The sequence below is a fragment of the Dendropsophus ebraccatus genome, chromosome 4 (genome assembly GCF_027789765.1).
Source record: "Dendropsophus ebraccatus isolate aDenEbr1 chromosome 4, aDenEbr1.pat, whole genome shotgun sequence".
NCBI classification, from domain to species: domain Eukaryota; kingdom Metazoa; phylum Chordata; class Amphibia; order Anura; family Hylidae; genus Dendropsophus; species Dendropsophus ebraccatus.
In genome coordinates this window covers 75,564,391-75,584,352 of record NC_091457.1, presented here as the reverse complement: position 1 = coordinate 75,584,352, position 19,962 = coordinate 75,564,391, and the positions used below count along the sequence as shown (strand labels likewise).

Genomic DNA, 19,962 nt, shown 5'->3' with positions numbered 1-19,962 from the left:
ACTTAACTCTTGATATTTATTTTAACTATTCATGTCTGCAGATAATGGCTGTTGTATTCTGCTTGTTTAATGTATGATACAATATGCCATTTATTACACTTTTACAAATGACTACAACAAGAAACGGAATCACATCTACCATTTTTTCCTTTCAGGAGTCTCCAGCCAGAGCTCCCACAGGTTCCCCTCGAACTCCAGGTCGAACTGGACCCACCACTGTACCCAGCTCCTCACCCATGACGGCTGTCAAAAAACCAGACCCCAATATTAAGAGTAAGTTTCATGTACTTTCTTTTTTTTTTAATCTCTTCATTTTACAATGTTCTATGCACTCTGAGCTTGGCAGATTTTCACAACCTCTACCAGTCTGCCCTGTTGATGAAGGAGCAATCTAGGAGTAAAGGTCTCCTACACTTTATACTCTTGTCGGCCCTACCTGCCATGATTTTAGTTGCCATTATAAGGTGTATGTGATCTCCCAACTGTGTCAAAGATGACGGTGAAGATAGGGTTCAGATGTAATGGAAAAATCGTTGCTTGACTCCTTTGTTTTTGGAGAGAAAAGCTTTAGCCAGAGCAGTATTGCTGTGGGTTAACCCTCCCCTCCCCATAGAAAACAGAGCAATGCTTATCTCTGCTAAGTGTTACTGTGTATGGGGAACCAGGAGAGATAACTATTGTTTGGCTGGCAGTTTTTGAAGGTGTATGGCAACCTTAAGAAAGTCCCTGCCTTAGCCTTAGAACGTCCCTACTTCATCATTAACATGCAAACTTGGAAGATGCTTCCAATTCTCTCCTGGGGAATTGAAGCAGCTGGGGGCTTTTTTTTATATATATTTTCCATGGGGTATTACATATAGTTGTCATTAATGCTAAGTGATAGGTTCTCTCTGCTTCCTCCTTTCCATGATTATGCATTCATGTCTTACTGATCCGTGTGTATTTTTAGGACTTGTGAATAATTGATTCATTGATGTTAACATGTGTTACTGCTGTGTAGAAGTGTTTTAATGGTCTAAACTTAGTCTCTAAAGCCCTACAGTTTTATAATTCATTGGTGAAGGTCTCTATTGGAAGCTATGTAATACAGTGCTTATGTAATCTCCTTACACAAGGTACTCCTCTAAATACTCTTCTATGTAGGACATAGGAGGAACTGATGGGAAAATTATAATGGAAACCTTTGCATCTATTCTGTATTTTCAACACACTTCTGGTTTTGTTTAAAAATAATGACTAAAATACTATGTGTAAACGTGGTCAAAAACTGCCAGCTGCCTCCAGATCCAACTCAAGGAAGGTCTGATGGCGTCCATAGAAAGAGGATCAATCCTCAGTTCAGAATAAGAAACAATCCTGTATTGTGGATGGGTAACCAAAGGCCAAGCACTTTACAGCAGTGATTTTCAACCAGTGTGCCGCGACACATGGTCGGGTGTGCCACGGGGAAAGTTCCCCAAACTATGGTGCCCCTGTGAAACAGGAGAAAATAATGGGGGAGAGAAACCTGGGGATGGGGGAGAAACAGGGGAGAGAAGCAGGGGGGAGAGAAACATTGGGATGGGGGAGAGAAGCAGGGGGGAGAGAAACATGGGGATGGGGGAGAGAAACAGCGGAGAGAAGCAGGGGGGAGAGAAGTATGGTGGAGAGAAGCACAGGAGAGACGCAGGGGGGAGAAGTATGGTGGAGAGAAGCACAGGAGAGAAGTAGGGGGGAGAAGTATGGTGGAGAGAAGCACAGGGGGGAGAAGAAAACAGGCCCAGGTTTCACATTGAGTGAGTTTAAATCCATTTAGAATCTATATTATTAACTATATGTATAATATGTACTGTTTTAGTGTTATTTTGTGCCATTTTGGTTGGTCGTGTGCCCCGGGATTTTTTAAGTATAAAAAGTGTGCCGCGGCTCAAAAAAGGTTGCAAGTCACTGCTTTACAGTATGATACACGCCCATGAGATTTTCCCAGCACATTTGCATGTAGGTAAAAGTCAGCACAGAAGAAACATGCTGCAGATTTTCTAATCCCACAGCATTGTATTATGTTGCGGAAAAGCCATGTATCATTACTAGGGATGGTCCGAAACTGCCGAGGTTCGGGTTCGTATGAAACCGAACGCTCTGCATCAGATCCCGCTGTCTGCCCGCTCCGTGCAGCGGGTGGATACAGTGGGAGGACCGCCTGGAAAACTGGGATACAGCCTATGGCTATGGCTGTATCCCATTTTTCCAGGCAGTCCTCCCGCTGTATCCACCCTCTCTATGGAGAGGACAGACAGCGGGAATCCTTCCCGAGAGTTCAGGTTCGTACGAACCCGAACCGAACTCTGTTCGGACCATCCCTAATCATTACCCTTCGAATGTGTCCCCATTAGTGTGGATATGGTTCATGAGCCAGGGCTTTTATATAGGACACTGCATTCTTTAAAATAATATTGTAATACATAAATTAGAGCGCTAATAGTTTCATAATCCATTGTTTGTTTTACAGATGCTGCCGCCAGTGAAGGAGTCCTGGCCAGTTTCTTTAATAGTCTGTTGAGTAAAAAGACAGGATCTCCCGGGAGTCCTGGTGGGCCAGGGTCTGCCCCGAGCTCTGCCAAGAAACCAGGTAAGATTCTTGGAGCATCCAGACATAAAAGATTTATTTACCCAATGTTACAAGCAAAGTTGAGCTCCTCAATTGAGACATTAATATTAAGCTCTGCCAGCACATGCAGAGCTTGCAATGTGTCAATAAGGAAAACCCCTCTGTACCGCAGGCCGAGAATAGGCCAGCCTTTAGAGGGGTTATCCAGGATCCAGAAAAACACAGCAGATTTTATTACAAAATTGGTGCCACCTCTGTCCTCAGGTTGTGTGTGGTATACAGTTCAATTCACTTTAATAAAACTGATATGCAAAACCACACCCAAACTGAGGACATATTTTTCAGAGTCTGAATAATTCCTAAAACAGGCTATTCCTATCTTGCTTAAAGGGTTCGCTGATTTTTCCTGCCAAAGTGGTTGGATAGTAGCTGTTTTACACAATGTGCTGAACTCCCATGGAGTTGCATAACCTGCATAGTACCACCAGCTACAATATTTACATAACTCGCATAGCCCCCCCCTATGACAGCACCACACTTGATATGGCTGGTCATCTCAGTTGGCATAAATTATAGGAATATTAGTTTGGTACAAGTATTGTTTAGTGATTTTTCTCTATGCTGATTCTTTTTTGTACAGGACAGAAGCCCGTACTGACCAACGTCCAGGAGGAGCTGGACAGAATGAGCCGCCAGCCGGACACTGTGTTAGCTAATTCTTCCGCTACGGAGAATGAGGCTTGATGAGCTTATGAAGCAAACGATTACACAACACTTATGTAAATGACCAAATAATAACAATGTATATTGGACTTAATGATACAAAGGCTGCTCTGACACAGCGGATACTGTAGGTTTTGTCATGGATCGAGGTGGGCACTGCTAGCCTGACTCCAGTGTTATGTGCCCCCTACATGAAGCTTGCCTTGAAATATTCCACCTGGTTAACCCCTGTAGTGCAGAAAGCCGCTTGAATCGCACCTGTTTCTGCACCCATAAGCACTTAGATCAGGCTGTAGCCCATCCTATATGGGTCAGATAGTAAGATCTCAGTTGTACAATCTGCTGTCGCCATGTTGCCGGCCCTGTGGATGGAGAAGGGATCTTGCAAGTTAGATCTGAAACTGAAACAAGAAAGTGCTGCTGGCTGTAGTGAGAGAAAGTTTAGTTTGTAAGCCTGGATATGAACAACTAGCAGAGTGACTGACCTCTTATACGTTTAACCCCTTCCTTTCCTGCGGGATGCTTTTGCGGATAGGTTCATTAATATCTGGCTTTCCAACGGTTTTTGGGAATCCCTTGCTTTTACTTCCTTTAGGCTACAGCAATGGAATTAAGTTTAGAAATTTGCTGCCAGTGTAAAAGTTCTTGGGGGGTTGGGTATGGTGGCGATCACATGGGGCAAACAAAGCATGTTTGGTCAGTTCCAAGTGCCTAGAGCGGTTCAGGATGTGCCACTAGGAGGCGCTTGGAGGATTTATGCACTGTATTAACAGTCACTTTTATATACATAAAATATATATATTATATTATTTGCAATTGCTCTAGCAGCAAACCTCTATGTTATCTGTCCTAAGGTCCAGATTCCCACTGCGCATACTCTTGAGGCCTCAAGATAAATAAAGTGGGTCTGTTTCCGGCCCAATTTTTATTTTTAAGATTTATTTTTTCTTTTGTTCGTCATGGACTTTTATTTTTAATATAGTAGAGAAATGCAGGGCAAGCATTTCTGCATGTTCTATTGCAGGTTGTTGTACAGGGAATGCTCGCCTTTTCCTTACCAGAGGCAGAAAGAGCTCCTGCTTTACTGATCTGCAATGCAAAGCACTACGGGAAAACATTGCTGCAGGTTTTCTTAAGACAAAACCACTTTTGGCGCCTTGTCTTGCCTTACACCACCCCATAAGAATTTTATATTAATTTATTTATTTTAACATCTACGTTGGCAGGCCATTAAACCAATTACTTGCAGTTTCAATAAATGGTAACAACCAATTGAGTATTTTATGTGTCTCAATGTACCATAAGGAACCCTTGTGCTGTGTTCTGGGGTAATTCCTGTGTGTTGCTACATTTATCAATGTTTCAATCTCATGTATTGCTACTGTAAATTGAATTTTATGTATGGTCTTTTAACTGGCACTTTTCTTAGGTTATAAAGCCTGAAAACAATATTCATGTGCTTGGATCTTCAAGTATACTGCGCTTTAGTCTATGCAGCATAATTATGTATAGCAGGAGGATACCTGCATTCACCACTGAAAGTTATAGTGTGCCCTTGTTTGTTTATTTATTTTTCATTTTATACACATACAGCACAACAATTGATACCCCCCCTCTTATAGTCTACAAACAATATCAGATACAAATTAATTGGTCCTTACTCATCACTCTTGCCATGTATCTTCCTTATCTTATTTTTGCCAACCTTCTAGTCAAAACTTTCACTAGTAACTTAATATCTTTGGATGGCAGAGATATTGGGTGGAGAGAAGAGAACCATTGCAGCTTCCTGCATTGATTTAGATAACCTACAACTGCTACCAGAGTAGACAGAATCTCCTTTTTATATTCTTTACACCATTCAATTGAAAAACCATTTATTCCTGACATTTTATGAATTTAATTCTTTGTTCATTTTTGTTCCTATGTGATAGATGGCAATTGATATCTGCCTCATCTGTTAGTAGTCTTCCCTTAACTGACTTCATATGGTTTACTTTTTTATAACTAGCAATATTAGCTAACTGTTCCTTCCACTTCTATATACTTTTTTTGTACTGGAGAAATTATCTTCTGCCTCATCTAACAATATCTTTCCTTATCAATATCCTTACCAATTTCCTTACCAATATCATTCCTCTTCTATATACTTTTTTTTTTTTTTTTCACTGGAGAAATTATCTTCTGCCTCATCTAACAATATCTTTGAAGGAAGTAGAGTTTTTTTTGATCCCGGATTTTAAGTCTGTCTTTTAATGAACAATGTATGGGACATTTCCTTTAAGACTACCTGCAGCTACCAACAGAGGAGCATACTGCATAACCTAAACAACATACTAATGCAGTAAGCCCTTTAGTCATGGCTAGCACATAGCTAACACTAAATCATAGCGAACACATTGCTAAATCCCTGTGATACATTCTGAGAAAGTTTTCTATGTCACATTGCTGTTTTATGTAAAAACTACACTCACTGAGTGATATGACAGAGCTGGCTCTGTATAGACACTGAACCAGCAGGGACTGATCTAACCTTGGAAACCAGTAGATAATCTGTATGTAATCTGTAAAGTGAGGGTTTAAAGTTAGTAATATTACTAGTAAACAACATGACTGTAACAGTGGTTTGGCTTTCAACTTTTGTTTGGTAAGAAGCTGTACCCCAAATACATGGCAATAACTTATTATAAGGATATGTTCACACATAGCATTTCTGTCAGTCTTTTTTTTAACCAAACGAAGGCATGGGTTGAAAACACAGAAACTGTGCAAATCTTTTCATTATAATTTTGCCCTGTCAGTTCCACTCATAGTTTTTGTTTAAAAAAAAATACAGACCAAAAGACTGGCAGAAATACTGTGTGTGAACATAGCCTAAAGGTTAAAATAAATGATTCTTCACGTGCCACAAAGTGTTAAAGAGGATGTACCATCAGGTACACTCTCTTTAAAATCACACATGATTTGAACGGTGTCAGCACAGGGAAGCCAGTTCAACGTTCCTTTTTTGTGAACTGTGGCCCAGTTCCAGAGACAGGGGTGAAGCCGGCCCGCCCCCAGTGGGAGGAATCCCCAGAGACCCTGGAGAGGTATGTATACAGTTTAGGGGGAAAGGCTGCATGAACAACAGTAATGATGTCCTGCACGATTTTTGAGCAGTGTAATAGGCTTAGTAAGTGAGTGCCTATCTATCGGATCGGTGCTCACTTACAAGTAGGCATTGGGCTTTGTAATAGGACCCCTTACCCTTATTACAGTGACCCCCAGCTAGTCACACAGGAGCCTCTACTGTGTGGTTCTGTTTTATAATATGCACTACAATACAATAATTACATTAACAATATTACAGACAGGTCTTATCTTCATGTGTAGTTTGTGCGGAAATACTAGTGTGTTGGATGTCAAACTGAAATATTTATCTGTAGATTGATATCTCATGACTTTGTTTTTCTACAGCTTAAAGGGATATTCCTATCTCAGCTAACATAGTTCAACTTGAAGGATTCGTCAAGTTAATTTTTTTTGGTAAATACAGTCATTCAGCAAACTTGTCTCCTCCTGATATACTGCTCCTTGCCTCTCATTGTTGACAGCTCGTTGTCTAGCTGACCGTCTGCCTCTCTGCTCAAAAGCAGTGGTCAAACATACATTATATATATGTATATATATATATATATATATATATATATATATAGTGGTACCTTGGTTTAAGAGTAACTTGGTTTAAGAGCGTTTTGGTTTAAGAGCTCACAGTTTTTCAAAATTGTGACTTGGTTTAAGAGCATTGTTTTGGTTTAAGAGCTCCCTGCACTGGGTGGGAGGGGGAGTGGGTGAGGGGCATGGTCTGCATAGCAGGGTCTACAGCACTGTACTTTGACCCAGGAAGTCTCCCTCACCTTCCAAATCATTGCAGATCCACTTCAGGCTGGGGCTCACATCAGGGGGCAGGACTGTGGAGGTAATCTCTTCATAGCTGTAACCTCTCTCTTCACGGACAGAAAGTGCTTCATTTATGTGCCCACATATTCCCCGCTCATTCCTTCATGCTCTCTTCAGCCTTTGTGTTTCCCATCCTCTCCATTCCTGCTATAATGTGCCTGCACTTACACTCAGCTATACACACTGCTGCTATAGTGTGCCTGCACTTACACTCAGCCATTTACACTGCTGTATAAACAAGTTTCTGTCACTGTCCTCCTGATTGGTCCAGGCTGAACACACACCTCTTCCCCATTGCTGTCATGTGACCACACAGACTGCTGACAGCAGCCCTGCTTCTCTATTCTAGCCTGTTGTACTACGCTACTGCATTATGGGGATCTGCAGTTTCACCCTGTATCTATAAACTGCTGCTGTGTTATCAGGTTTATGCAGTTACTATACATTATACTCCACATGCTGATTGCTATCCTGTACAGTTACTTATATCATCACATATTCAGATGTTTCTCATTCTTTGTTTCATCTGTTCTACATGTTATTAAGTATAAAAAATCATTTTGGGGGTGTGGAACCAATTTTCTGCATTTCAGGGATTTCTTATGGGAAAATTTGCTTTGGTTTAAGAGTGGATTTGGATTACAAGCACGGTCCCGGAACGGATTATGCTCGTAATCCAAGGCACCACTGTATGTATGTGTATATATATATATATATATATATATATATATATATATATGTGTGTAAATGTAAACAGATGAATCTTATATATACTGGAAAATATGCTTATACCATAAGCACCAGCCAGACCACTGCTTTTAGCGCAGAGTGGTGGCCAGTAACCTAGACAACAAGCTGTCAACAGTAGGAGGAAAGGAGCAGCATATTAGGAGAAGGAAACAAGTTTCCTAAATTAATGTAACTAAATATAACCAAGGGTGCGTTTACACAAACAGATTTATCTGCCAGATTTTTTTTAAGCCAAAGCCAGAAATGGATCTCTCTGTGTAAAGGCACCCTAACTTAACTAATTTCTCAGTTGAGAACGGAGTACACCTTTATTTAAACAATGTTCTTTTTTGGCCATATTTTTGAACGGCTGCCATTTTCAGGCAAAATTACGGCTAATTTTGGCCGAAAAACAATGTGTGAACATACTGTAGCCTTAGGGGGGGTGGAGTCACGAAGCAAAGAAGGTATAATCAGATGTGTACCACATACATATGTGTAAAGGGGAACAATATGCCATTTTTAGTAGCTTTCATAGCTGTACCATTTATTTCCCTATGCATCTGATTTCTTCCTGGTTTCCTCTCTGAACTGTGACACTGCTACCATGCAAGGGTAGGTTCACACTATGGAATCCGCGAGGATAAGTTCCTGCGGATTCTGTGGCTAACCGTTCACGGAGGCGTTCTTATCTGCCCATGCCATAAATACCGATTCTATGACCGATTTTCCTGTCCGCCAAAAGGATAGACATGTCAGTTCTTTCGGAGGACAGCGGAATCGGCCCAGCCCTAGAATGGTGTTTATGGAGCCAGCGGATATGCGCACTGACGTGAACGGGTACTAGCGACAGAATCCGCCGAACTTATTCGCACGGATTCCATATTGTGAACCCACCCTAACAGTGCGGACACTTCCTATAATATAGCAAAGAAAACTTGATTATATCAGAATAAAGAGAAGAATGTTATGGATTTGGTGCTGAATCAAGTTTTCTTTGCTACATTTGGCTGTGGGTGGTCTCTGGACGATTCCCTGCACCTGTATCCATGTCCTTCAAAGTTCTTCAGCCCAGGTACTGATACATTTCACAGCACACACAGAGTTGTAGCAGCAATACTACCTTTGCACTTTCCCACAATACTCTTTGCTGCACGTAAAGTGAAAACCAACTGCCATTACTAATGGAACAGATCATGTGACTGAAATTGAACACTGCGCATGAGTGACCTAAGAAAGTGGATGCCTGGCAGGACTTAAAGGGAATCTGTCAGCTCCTGGGCCCTACCTGAGGTGCTGACAGTGTGCTGTAGCTGGCAGTCCGCTAGTGAGCATGGTGCCTTTTTAGTAATTTTCCATGCAGCGGATTATGTACAGTCTCACTTTTCCTACTGTACTGAAGAGTCAAAGAGAAGTTGCTTGTGCCACACTCTGGCTCGCCTCACCACTCCTCCCTCTTCATGAATAATCAATGCTGCCTGGCCTCCTGCTCGCTCAGCTGTCAGATTGCAGATCAGTCCTCTGTAAGCAGTTTGTGTGAAATAAAGCTGTGGTGTAGAGGTAACTCACCTGTCTAGGGACCTGCCAGCAGTTCATCCTCTGGTTTGAATCCCCAGATGGAAATTAAATAGATGTCTTTTTTCTCATTATTGTATCAATTTTAAGACATTGTTCACACACAGCATTTTGGTCAGTATTTTGCACCAAAACCAGGAGTGAATTAAGAACACAGAAAGGCTCTGTTCTCACACTGTTGAAATTGAGCGGATGGCCAGCATTTAATGGCAAATATCGGACGTTTTAAAATAACAGTAATTATTTGCCATTAAATGGCAACATCCACTCAATTTCAACAGTGTGTGAACACAGCCTTTCTGTGTTTTCAATCCACTTCTGGTTTTGGTTGGAAAATACTGAGCAAAAATACTGTGTCTGAACATAGCCTTTAAAATGATACAATAATGATTATAACAAAAATAAATAAATATATTTGATTTCCATCAGGGGAATTGAACCAGAAAAAGAACTGCTGGCAGGTCACTAGAAAGGAGAGTTACCTCTAGACCACAGCTTCAACTATATCTGAGTGTTTCTTTCAGACATAAACTGCCTACAGAGGACTGATCTGTAATCAGAGACACTGTCTGACAGCTGAGCGAGCAGGAGGCCGGGCAGCATTGATTATTCAATGTCAGAGTGTGGCACAAACAACTTCTCTTTGTCTCTTCAGTACAGTAGGAGATATGAAATTGTGCAAAATCCTCAGCACGGAAAATTAACAAAAAGTACCATGCTCATCAGGGGACTGCCAGCTACAGCACACTGTAAGCACCTTAGATAGGGCTTGGGAGCTGACAGATTCCCTCAAAAGGGAATCTGTCAGATGCTATTCAAATTCCAAGCTGCTGACACTGTTAGATAGCTCTTAGGCCCAGGAGACACCTGATCCTTTTATTGTATCTGTCTGTGATTCCAGGATATAGAAAAATGTTTGTAACGTATAGCATATAGCTTTCCTGCGCTCCTGAGGTGCACCAAGCTGTAACATCTCCTTACTCCCCCCTCCCATACTGGACCCTGCTTGAGACTCGGCTTCCAGCTGTCAATCAAGCATGGAGGAGGGAGACAGGAGGTATTCCAGCTTGCAGCTATTCAAGAGCTTGGAAAGGCCTCTATGACTCCTTATACCGGAAAATAAAAGCATTTCTTTACATCTAGGAGGCATTGCAGGATTTATCAAAGATACCATGTGTCTCATTGTCCTAACAGTGTTTGGAGCATGAATTACAGCTGCCAGACTTGCTTTAAATCCATGTACTTTTGTGAAGAGAAATCAAACACTCCTCTCTACTAATAAGCAGTTAGTTTAGATGGGAATGCCCCTTTAAAATGTTAGCTCCCCCACACCCCTTATGTTCACCTTTGGTAATCTCTTTTAGATTAAATATCTTATGTAAAGAACTGTGCAACTTATTTACTCCAACACGAACCGCTATTTTCAGAAACATCAAGCTCTTAAAAATATATACGGTCTGCGGCTGCATTTGTTCAATAAACGTGAGAGGGTGAAAACTGATGTAACTGTGTATAGTTTTAAACTGACTTTCTGCATTTGGCCACAAGATGTCACAGTTTTGCAGTAAACAGGCTGTGTTGTCAAGGGAGACAAACCTGACAGTTGGAAGATGTGACCTGAGGAAAGAAGAAGGAGGAGGCACTGAGGGAAGTCTGGAGCAGCCACTTTGAGAGGGCTGACTGTAGTAGATGAAGACTGAGAGGCCTGACACCATCTATGTGAGGCATGTATCTGCTGGGACCCCGCAACTGCTGTAAAGAGCACCTATACTAGTTTGTGACTGGGTCCTGTTCAGAGATAAAAAAAAAAAATTAAAATGTCCGCTCTACACAAATATGGTATTAATAAATAACTATAGATCATGGTGCAAAAAAATGACGCCCCATACAGCCCCCTGAGTGAAAAACTAAAACTGTTATATGCCACAATAGGGCCATTTTATTAATAATTGCAAAAAAAGTATTTTATAAAAATAAATATATAACATTAGAGAATCTGTGTAACCTGCATATGGTTGTGTTCGGACTGACCTATAGAATAATAGTATCATGTCGCTGTTACCATATAGTGCATTACGTAGACACAGGAACCCCCCAAAAGTTACCATATTGCATTCTTTTTTACGATTTCACCTATTTATATCTTCATAAATAATATATTTAGAATTCCATCATACATGTTACGGTGGAATGAAAGACGCCATTACAAAGTACAACTATTCCTGTAAAAAACAAGCCCCCACGTGGCCCTGTAGATAGAAAACTGAAAGTGCTAGAGCTCTTAGAGGGGGAGGAGGAAAAACGCAAAAATAAAAAAATGACGTGGTCCACTGGGTCATTTTAGGCCAGGTCCTCAAAGGGTTAAACTGGTGTTGGAGTCGCTTTCCTTGTTCGTAACTTCGCTGTATCCTGGGAAGCCCACCATAGTACATGGCTTACACATACACAAGGATTTTTGCTACTGAAAATAGACTTATTTCCTTACGGACATGAAGAGAAAAGAGCGCTGCACCTCACACCTATGGCTGACACTAACTACATTTAGAAACCAACGTCAGGATGTTGGTATATAATTTGATCAAACCATATTGCCAAAAACGAGATGTGAACATACCCTTAAAAGGGAAGAGGTTAACAAAAAAATGAAACTTCTGCAGAAGCCTAAAGCATTACTTACCTATCTATTCCAGTTTTGAAACTACCAAAAATCCATTTGTTTTGGGGGGTTTTGTTCTGTTTTGTGTTTCTGCGCTTCCTGGTTTATCAGTTGTACACAGTACTACAGGTTCCAGAATGCAATGCTTTCCCTCAGCTGTTCATCACAGTCAGTGGCGGTCTTTGGCACCAAGCACCCCAAGCGATCGCTTGGGGCCCTCAACATCCAGGGGGGCCCCCACGCCCCGCTCTTGTGCTCAAGACAGCTGGACAGGGCCGCTGCCCAGCTCGCTGCTGCCATCTGAACTGTAACTATGAGCACTCGTAATGAGCGCTCATAGTTACATGCAGCAGCACTGACAGGGCGGGAGACATTGGCTCCCTTCCTGTCAGTCACTCTTGTGGCCGCAGGAAGGGTTTTCCCTGCGGTCACAAGTGGCAGCTTTGTCCTTGTGGTGCTGGCGCTCCAGTGACATCGGCGCCAGGACAAGGGGAGTGCGGTCTCTTGTGATCACAGGGAAAACCCTTCCTGCGGCCACAAGAGTGAAGAGAAGAGGAGACGCCCGGACCCAGGTGAGTATAAGTGTTTGTTTTATTGTGTTATATACTATATGGGAGGGGAGCACACAGGGGTCTGTTTAACTGGGGGAGCGCACATCAGGGATCTGTATAAATGGGGGAGCACACGGGGGATATATAACAGGGGGGGCACACAGAGGGGCTATAGACTACTGAGGCTTCACAGAGGGATCTATATACTACTGGGGGCAGCACACAGGGGGTCTATATACTACTGGAGGAGCACACAGGGGTCTATATCCAGGTGGGGGAGCACAAAGAGGGGCTAAATACACCTGAGGGAGCACACAGGGGGCCTATATACAGTGGGGGAGCACACAGGGGGTATATACAACTGGGGACAGCACACAGGGGGTCTATATACAACTGGGGTAGCACACAGGAGGTCTATATACTTCTGGGGGAGCACACGGGGGGCTTTATATAACTGGGGGAACACACAGGGGTCTATATATTACTGGGGGAAGCAAACAAGGGGTATATACTACTGGAGGCAGGACAGAAGGGGTATATACTATTGGGGGCAGCACACAAGGAGTATATATTACTGGCAGTAGCGCACAAGGGGCATATACTACTGGGGGCAACACACAGCGGTCTATTGTTTTGGAACGCGTGTCGGGGGGGGGCCCAGACATAACTTTGCTTGGGGCCCCAGAAATGCCAAGACCGCCCCTGATCACAGTCCCCCCTCCCTGGCTATTCCCCGCCCAAATCTATTGCAGAACATCTAGGCTGTGTTCACACATTGCAGTTTCATTGTGTTACTGAATCATTTGCAGTAATTTATGATTTAATTGTGGTCCCACCCACACAGCACGCTCTATTCTCTACCTGTAACACAATACAGCACATTGTATTCTCTACCTGTAACACCACACAGCACGCTGTATTCTCAACCTGTAACACCACACAGCACGCTGTATTCTCTACCTGTAACACCACACAGCATGCTGTATTCTCTACCTGTAACACCACACAGAACGCTGTATTCTCTACCTGTAACACCACACAGCACACTATATTCTCTACCTGTAACACCACACAGAACGCTGTATTCTCTACCTGTAACACTACACAGCACGCTGTATTCTCTACCTGTAACACCACACAGCACCCTGTATTCTCTACCTGTAACACCACACAGCACGCTGTATTCTCTACCTATAACACCACACAGCATCCTGTATTCTCTACCTGTAACACCACACAGCACGCTGTATTCTCTACCTGTAACACCACACAGCACAGTTACTACCTATAACACCACACAGCACACTGTATTCTCTACCTGTAACACCACACAGCACGCTGTATTCTCTACCTGTAACACCACACAGCACGCTGTATTCTCTACCTGTAACACCACACAGCACGCTGTATTCTCTACCTGTAAAACCACACAGCATGTTGTATTCTCTACCTGTAACACCACACACCACTCTGTATTCTCTACCTGTAACACCACACAGCACGCTGTATTCTCTACCTATAACACCACACAGCACACTGTATTCTCTACCTGTAACACCACACAGCACGCTGTATTCTCTACCTGTAACACCACACAGCACGCTGTATTCTCTACCTGTAATACCACACAGCACGCTGTATTCTCTACCTATAACACCACACAGCACACTGTATTCTCTACCTGTAACACCACACAGCACGCTGTATTCTCTACCTGTAACACCACACAGCACGCTGTATTCTCTACCTGTAACACCACACAGCACGCTGTATTCTCTACCTGTAAAACCACACAGCACACTGTATTCTCTACCTGTAACACCACACAGCAAGCTGTATTCTCTACCTGTAACACCACACAGCACTCTGATATTGGATTATTCTGATATTGGAATAAAGTAAAGAACTTTTTGATTTTTTTTTTCTTTTCATTTCCACGCACATATTATGATCAAGCATCTTTTATCTTTGAAGTTGAGCCCCACAATAAGGCTCTGATCCTCTCTGCCGTTAAGCAGCATTTACTTGTGTTACTGCATAATTTTTGTGAATACGCTGCAGTACTGCAATGACACTCCAACATGTGTGAACACAGCCTTAATTTCACTGCACACTTCTGCACAATCAGCGAAATCAGTGGAACACCTGCTTCTGGCCGGTCAGAGATGGTGAATCACTCAGGGGATTGTGGGATCCAGCCGTGCCTCCTGTGAAATCATGCCCTGCCCCGTCTACATCATGAGTCTGATCTCGGCAAAACACACACAATGTGAGACCGAGGCATGGAATATTTGTCTCCTAAGGGGGGAGAGCAGAAGGAGCAGGAGACAATGTGGATTTGCACAGAGGCCATTATTCTTCACTTCCTGGATTTCTATAAGCTACCAGTGTGGCAGAACCGCAGAGATACAGTAATACATTATATAGATACATATATTTACCTTTTAATGTACTTTTAATAGAAAACAAGTCTTTCTTATCTGGAGTTCCCCTTTAACTGCGACTCTCGATCTGTTCACATCTGCAGTGTGACTTCATTTGGAGTGCTTCAAAATCCGTTTTACAAAGGGACCACTCAAATCCTGCTACATAAACAGACACCAGACTGAAATCAAATGGACCTATTAGATTCGATGGGATCCCTCCAGCTCTATATTTCTGTAGTAAGCCAAACCTCTGATGTAGATGTGAACTGCAAGGTATGGATCGGATAGGTGGTGGAGGGATTAAAATAAACGTATGAAATGCTGGATGCAATCCGCAACAAAGATGTTTCCACAAGAAATTTCATTAAAAAAATGGAAATTTTATCTCATAAAGGTTATGTCGCAGGAGGAGAGGGAAGCTGTTATGAAACACTTTTGTAATACTGTTTGGTATCAGACGGCGGCAGCAAAGGGCACCCTAGGAGTACTCAGAGTTCCTTAAAGGAGAAGTCCGGCTAAAATAATTTTTTTTACATGTTATTACTTATGGAAAGTTATACAATTTTCTAATGTATATTAATTATGGGAAATGCTCATATACTGCTATTTCCCTTAATTTAGTGTATCAGGAAGTGTTAGAATTCTCTCAGAAGCAGTGACGTTACGACAAATGGTGTAATTCCTATGGGTGTGTCCAGCAGGGGGCGCTCTATATATAGAAGTCAATGAGTACCATTGACTTCTATATATAGTGTGCCCGTTTCTGACACTCTATTAAATCATTTGATGTGTATGTAATGTTATGTACTGTACTTTGTGATTGAATACATTTATGGAATACTTTGGGGAGCAAGTGTCCTTGCTCCCCAAAGTATCCCAAGAATGTATTCAATGAATACATTTGCAGGGCACCGAGCAGGGAGGGAGAGAAGTGCCATCTACCTCCCCCCTCCCTCCCTGCTCGGTGCTGGGAACATATACACAGTACTACTCCCCCATTATCTGCAGATAATGGAGGAGTAGTACCTGTGCTATCTATGCCCATCATATTGCCACCGCTCACACAAGGGCCGCATCAGCCCTCCCCCACCCTGACGCGGCCGGCATGCAGGAGCAGAGAGCGGTGGCTGGCGGCGGGATAGTGTGAGGAGCGGGCGGGTGGGAGTCAGCGTCGCGGGCGGCGGTGAGTCAGCGGCGCGATAGTTAGTTTGAAGCCAGGAGGAGGAAGAGCGGCCTTTGTGTGAGTGGCGGCGATATGATGGGCATAGATAGCACAGGTACTCCTCCTCCATTACCTGCAGATAATGGGGGAGTAGTACTGTGTATATGTTCCCAGCACCGAGCAGGGAGGGAGGGGGGAGGTAGATGGCACTTCTCTCCCTCCCTGCTCGGTGCCCTGCAAATGTATTCATTAAATACATTTATGGGATACTTTGGGGAGCAAGGACACTTGCTCCCCAAAGTATTCCATACATGTATTCAATCACAAAGTACAGTACATAACATTACATTACATACACATCAAATGATTCAATAGTGTCCAGCAGGGGCGCACTATATATAGAAGTCAATGGTACTCATTGACTTCTATATACAGTATAGAGCGCTCCCTGCTGGACACTCCATAGGAATTACACCTTTCGTCGTGACGTCACTGCTTCTGAGAGAATTCTAACACTTCCTGATACACTAAATTAAGGGAAATAGCAGTATATAAGCATTTCCCATAATTAATGTACATTAGAAAATTTGTATAACTTTCCATAAGTAATAACATATAAAAAAATAATTTTGGCCGGACTTCTCCATTAATTATATTAAAGATAGATTCTTTATCTACATTTCTAGAGCATTCATTTTTGTTCTTTAGATTCTATTGTTCTTTATAGAAAAATTTGTATAACTTTCCATAAGTAATAACATATAAAAAAAATAATTTTGTCCGGACTTCTCCTTTAATTATATTAAAGATAGATTCTTTATCTACATATCTAGAGCATTCATTTTTGTTCTTTAGATTCTATTGTTCTTTATAGAAAAATTGTTTTCAAACATACTATATTGTATCCTATTTATATCTCCCTTTGATATGTAACTGTATTGTTATTGATAACATTTGAAAAATCCAATAAAAATATTGTGGGGAAAAAAATAAATAAATAAACGTATGATAATTTTATTCCCCAGCACCTGTCCACCGCAATAGGCAGCTCCATACCTGGTAGAGAGAGGGACAGGAGAGGCTGTGGACAGTGCGTTGTGCGGCAGCATGCATGTCATGAGCAATATTCTGATGGCAGACGATTTGAACAGATGAATAGTTGGCAGGAAACTGCTCATACAGTATGACCTTTCTCTTTTCACTAGATAGCAGGCTAATGTTATGTCCTGCATTATGCAAGGTACATGAAGTTACGCGCACTCTCTCTTTTTTTAAGAGTTATGCGCACCATCTCACACTTTAATAAACATCAGAACGTATTGACACATCTTCATCTTTCTTTGTACATGACTTGGAGACATACATTTTTTATAACATGGCGCCCCCTTGTGTCTGAACTGGGCTATTTTAAATATTTACAGAATTTAGAGGACAAAATTTTTAACATGAAATTGTTTTCTTCATGACAATTTGTATATTTCTCCATTGTGGCAATATTATTTCTCTAGTTTTCTTTGTAGATGGGACATTACACCAAAAAATGGAGTTTGAGGAAAGATCCCTTTGTCTAGAGTTAGTGGCACTCTTTGGATATGCAAGCACTTTCATTGGCGAGACTTTGAAGACACTTCAAGGTAAATTCATGCTGGTTTCACACATGGCTGTTTTTTTTTTTTTTTTTTAAACTCCCACTGCAGTTATTGTGCCAAAGCCGGAAGTGGCTCCAGGAGCTGAGCAATTATTATTTGCATTTTATCTTGGGCGGCTGCTTCATTGCTGTCTGTTATGAGTGGACTGTGTCTAAAGTCCCTTTTGCACTGGCCGGTGATCGGCAACAAGTGTACCTAGAAAGGCACATTCGGCCAATAGTCAGTCAGTGTAAAAGTGCCAATGAGTGGAAACATGCCTGCTCGGCAGCTAATCACTTCTTTTCTGTGGTGGTAAAATGTATTATTATCCGCTGCACATCTCTCCGTGTAAACAGGAGATGTGCGCTCAATAACAATGTTAGTGGCTGCACGAACAATATAACAATCATTTGGCCCGAAGATTGGGTATATGTTTTAGGCCCCGTCCCCACTGAGCAAAACTAGCGGAACATGTTCATTCTTCAGCGCGGACAGGGCAGGAGTGCGCACCTCCCATAGACTCCCATTATGAGCGGGAGGCTAACGGCATTGTCCGCCGCAGAATTCCGCTAGTTTTGCTCAGTGGGAACGGGGCCTAAGACTATGGCTACACAGTGACCCACGACTCGCTGATACCAGTGAATGAGTTCCTTTGTGATGCAAGTGACAGCGATCCCAGCAGTCTCAAAAATCCCAACTAGGATGAAACCAGGAACCTAATGTGGCTGCTAATAGGTAAAAAGCCTCTTTCTGTACTAAAAAAAAGCTGTTTTGCAGCCTCCTTGCCTTACTACTTATCTGTGCATTATCAGGCAAAGCTATCTTTATTACAGAGGAGCAAAGTGAAGACAAGTTTTGCTGTGTCCAGTATAACCTATGGAGGGGGGAGGGGTCGAGGGGGATGAGTGAGCAGGAAGAGAAGACAAATACACCTGCAGTTTAAAGACTCTCTGGCCACATAAAAGCCTGGATTCAAAGGTCCGAAAGCTCGGTGCTGATCTGGAAACTTGGTGAGCGAAGATTGCAGGATGTGGTGTTTTGCAGGGCTGCCTTTTCTCCTCTTCATGCTCACTTATCCCCCTCAGACCCTCCCCCCTCCATAGACCATAATGGACACAGAAATCCTGCTTCTTCTAAAGTGGGGGTGGGGTGGTGGTGGCTGCCAAACACAGCTTTTGAGTACAGAAGGAAACTCTTTTGCCTAATAAAACTGTCACGGCCGCGGCGGCGTTCCGTGCTCCGGGCCGCAGCCGCGACCTCCCTCTGTCCCATGCAGCTGCCGGGGTCCTTGTGCAGGGACCCGGCGCTGCTACATGTTCGGCCCCGGGGGGCGCCTTACCTGGTCCCGCTCCTGTCTCCGTCTGTGCCGGCCGGAGCGCGTCCCCGCCTCCTAGGGCGCACGCACGCCGGCTGTCTCAGATTTAAAGGGCCAGTCCGCCCCTAATTGGTGTTGCACTCAACCACTCCCTATAAATTCCTACCCTGCCCCACTACAGGTGTTGGAGCCTCTATATGCTTCCCATAGCGTTTGGCCCAGCTCCCTGTTGTTCCTGACCTTAGTCCTTGTCCCTTGTTCCTGTCTTCAGTCCTTGTCCCTAGTCCTTGCCCGCTGCCTTCCCATTGTTCCTGAGTCCTGTCCGCCACCTGCGAGCACGTCTACTATCCTCTGCCTGCACTATCTCCTGCCTTCTGCTCCTGCCACGCCTCGCCTGCCGTCACTAGCAACCAAGCCAGGGGTAGCGACCTGGGGGTCGCCTGCCGCAGCAAGTCCATCCCGCCTTGCGGCGGGCTCTGGTGAAAACCAGCGGCCCCTTAGACTCCGCTCCCTGGTGAGGTTAGTGCCATCGCTGGTGACGGCCCAGTGGATCCACTACTCCAGGCGTTACAGTAGGCTCCAACCATGGATCCCGGCGAGGTGCCTGATATCCGTGAAGTCGCCCGAGTGGTCGCCCTACAGGCTCAACAAATCCAACAACAGTCACAGCT

At 43.2% G+C, this 19,962-nt stretch overlaps 1 protein-coding gene and 1 long non-coding RNA gene across 2 annotated transcripts in view; both read left to right on the top strand.

The window, feature by feature from the left end:
* The window catches only part of DYNC1LI2 (dynein cytoplasmic 1 light intermediate chain 2), a 31,184-nt gene extending 26,597 nt beyond the window's left edge, over positions 1–4,587 (top strand). The window contains exons 11-13 of the mRNA XM_069966037.1: positions 156–273; positions 2,489–2,608; positions 3,228–4,587. Coding sequence (XP_069822138.1) covers positions 156–273; positions 2,489–2,608; positions 3,228–3,331 — 342 coding nt within the window. The 3' untranslated portion in view covers positions 3,332–4,587. The remainder of the gene's footprint in view (positions 1–155; positions 274–2,488; positions 2,609–3,227) is intronic.
* Positions 4,588–11,169: 6,582 nt separating this feature from the next.
* Positions 11,170–17,555, top strand: LOC138789724 (uncharacterized). Its single transcript, XR_011362776.1, has 3 exons — positions 11,170–11,277; positions 15,288–15,459; positions 17,374–17,555. It is a non-coding gene; the product is annotated as an uncharacterized lncRNA (long non-coding RNA).
* Positions 17,556–19,962: the final 2,407 nt, after the last annotated feature.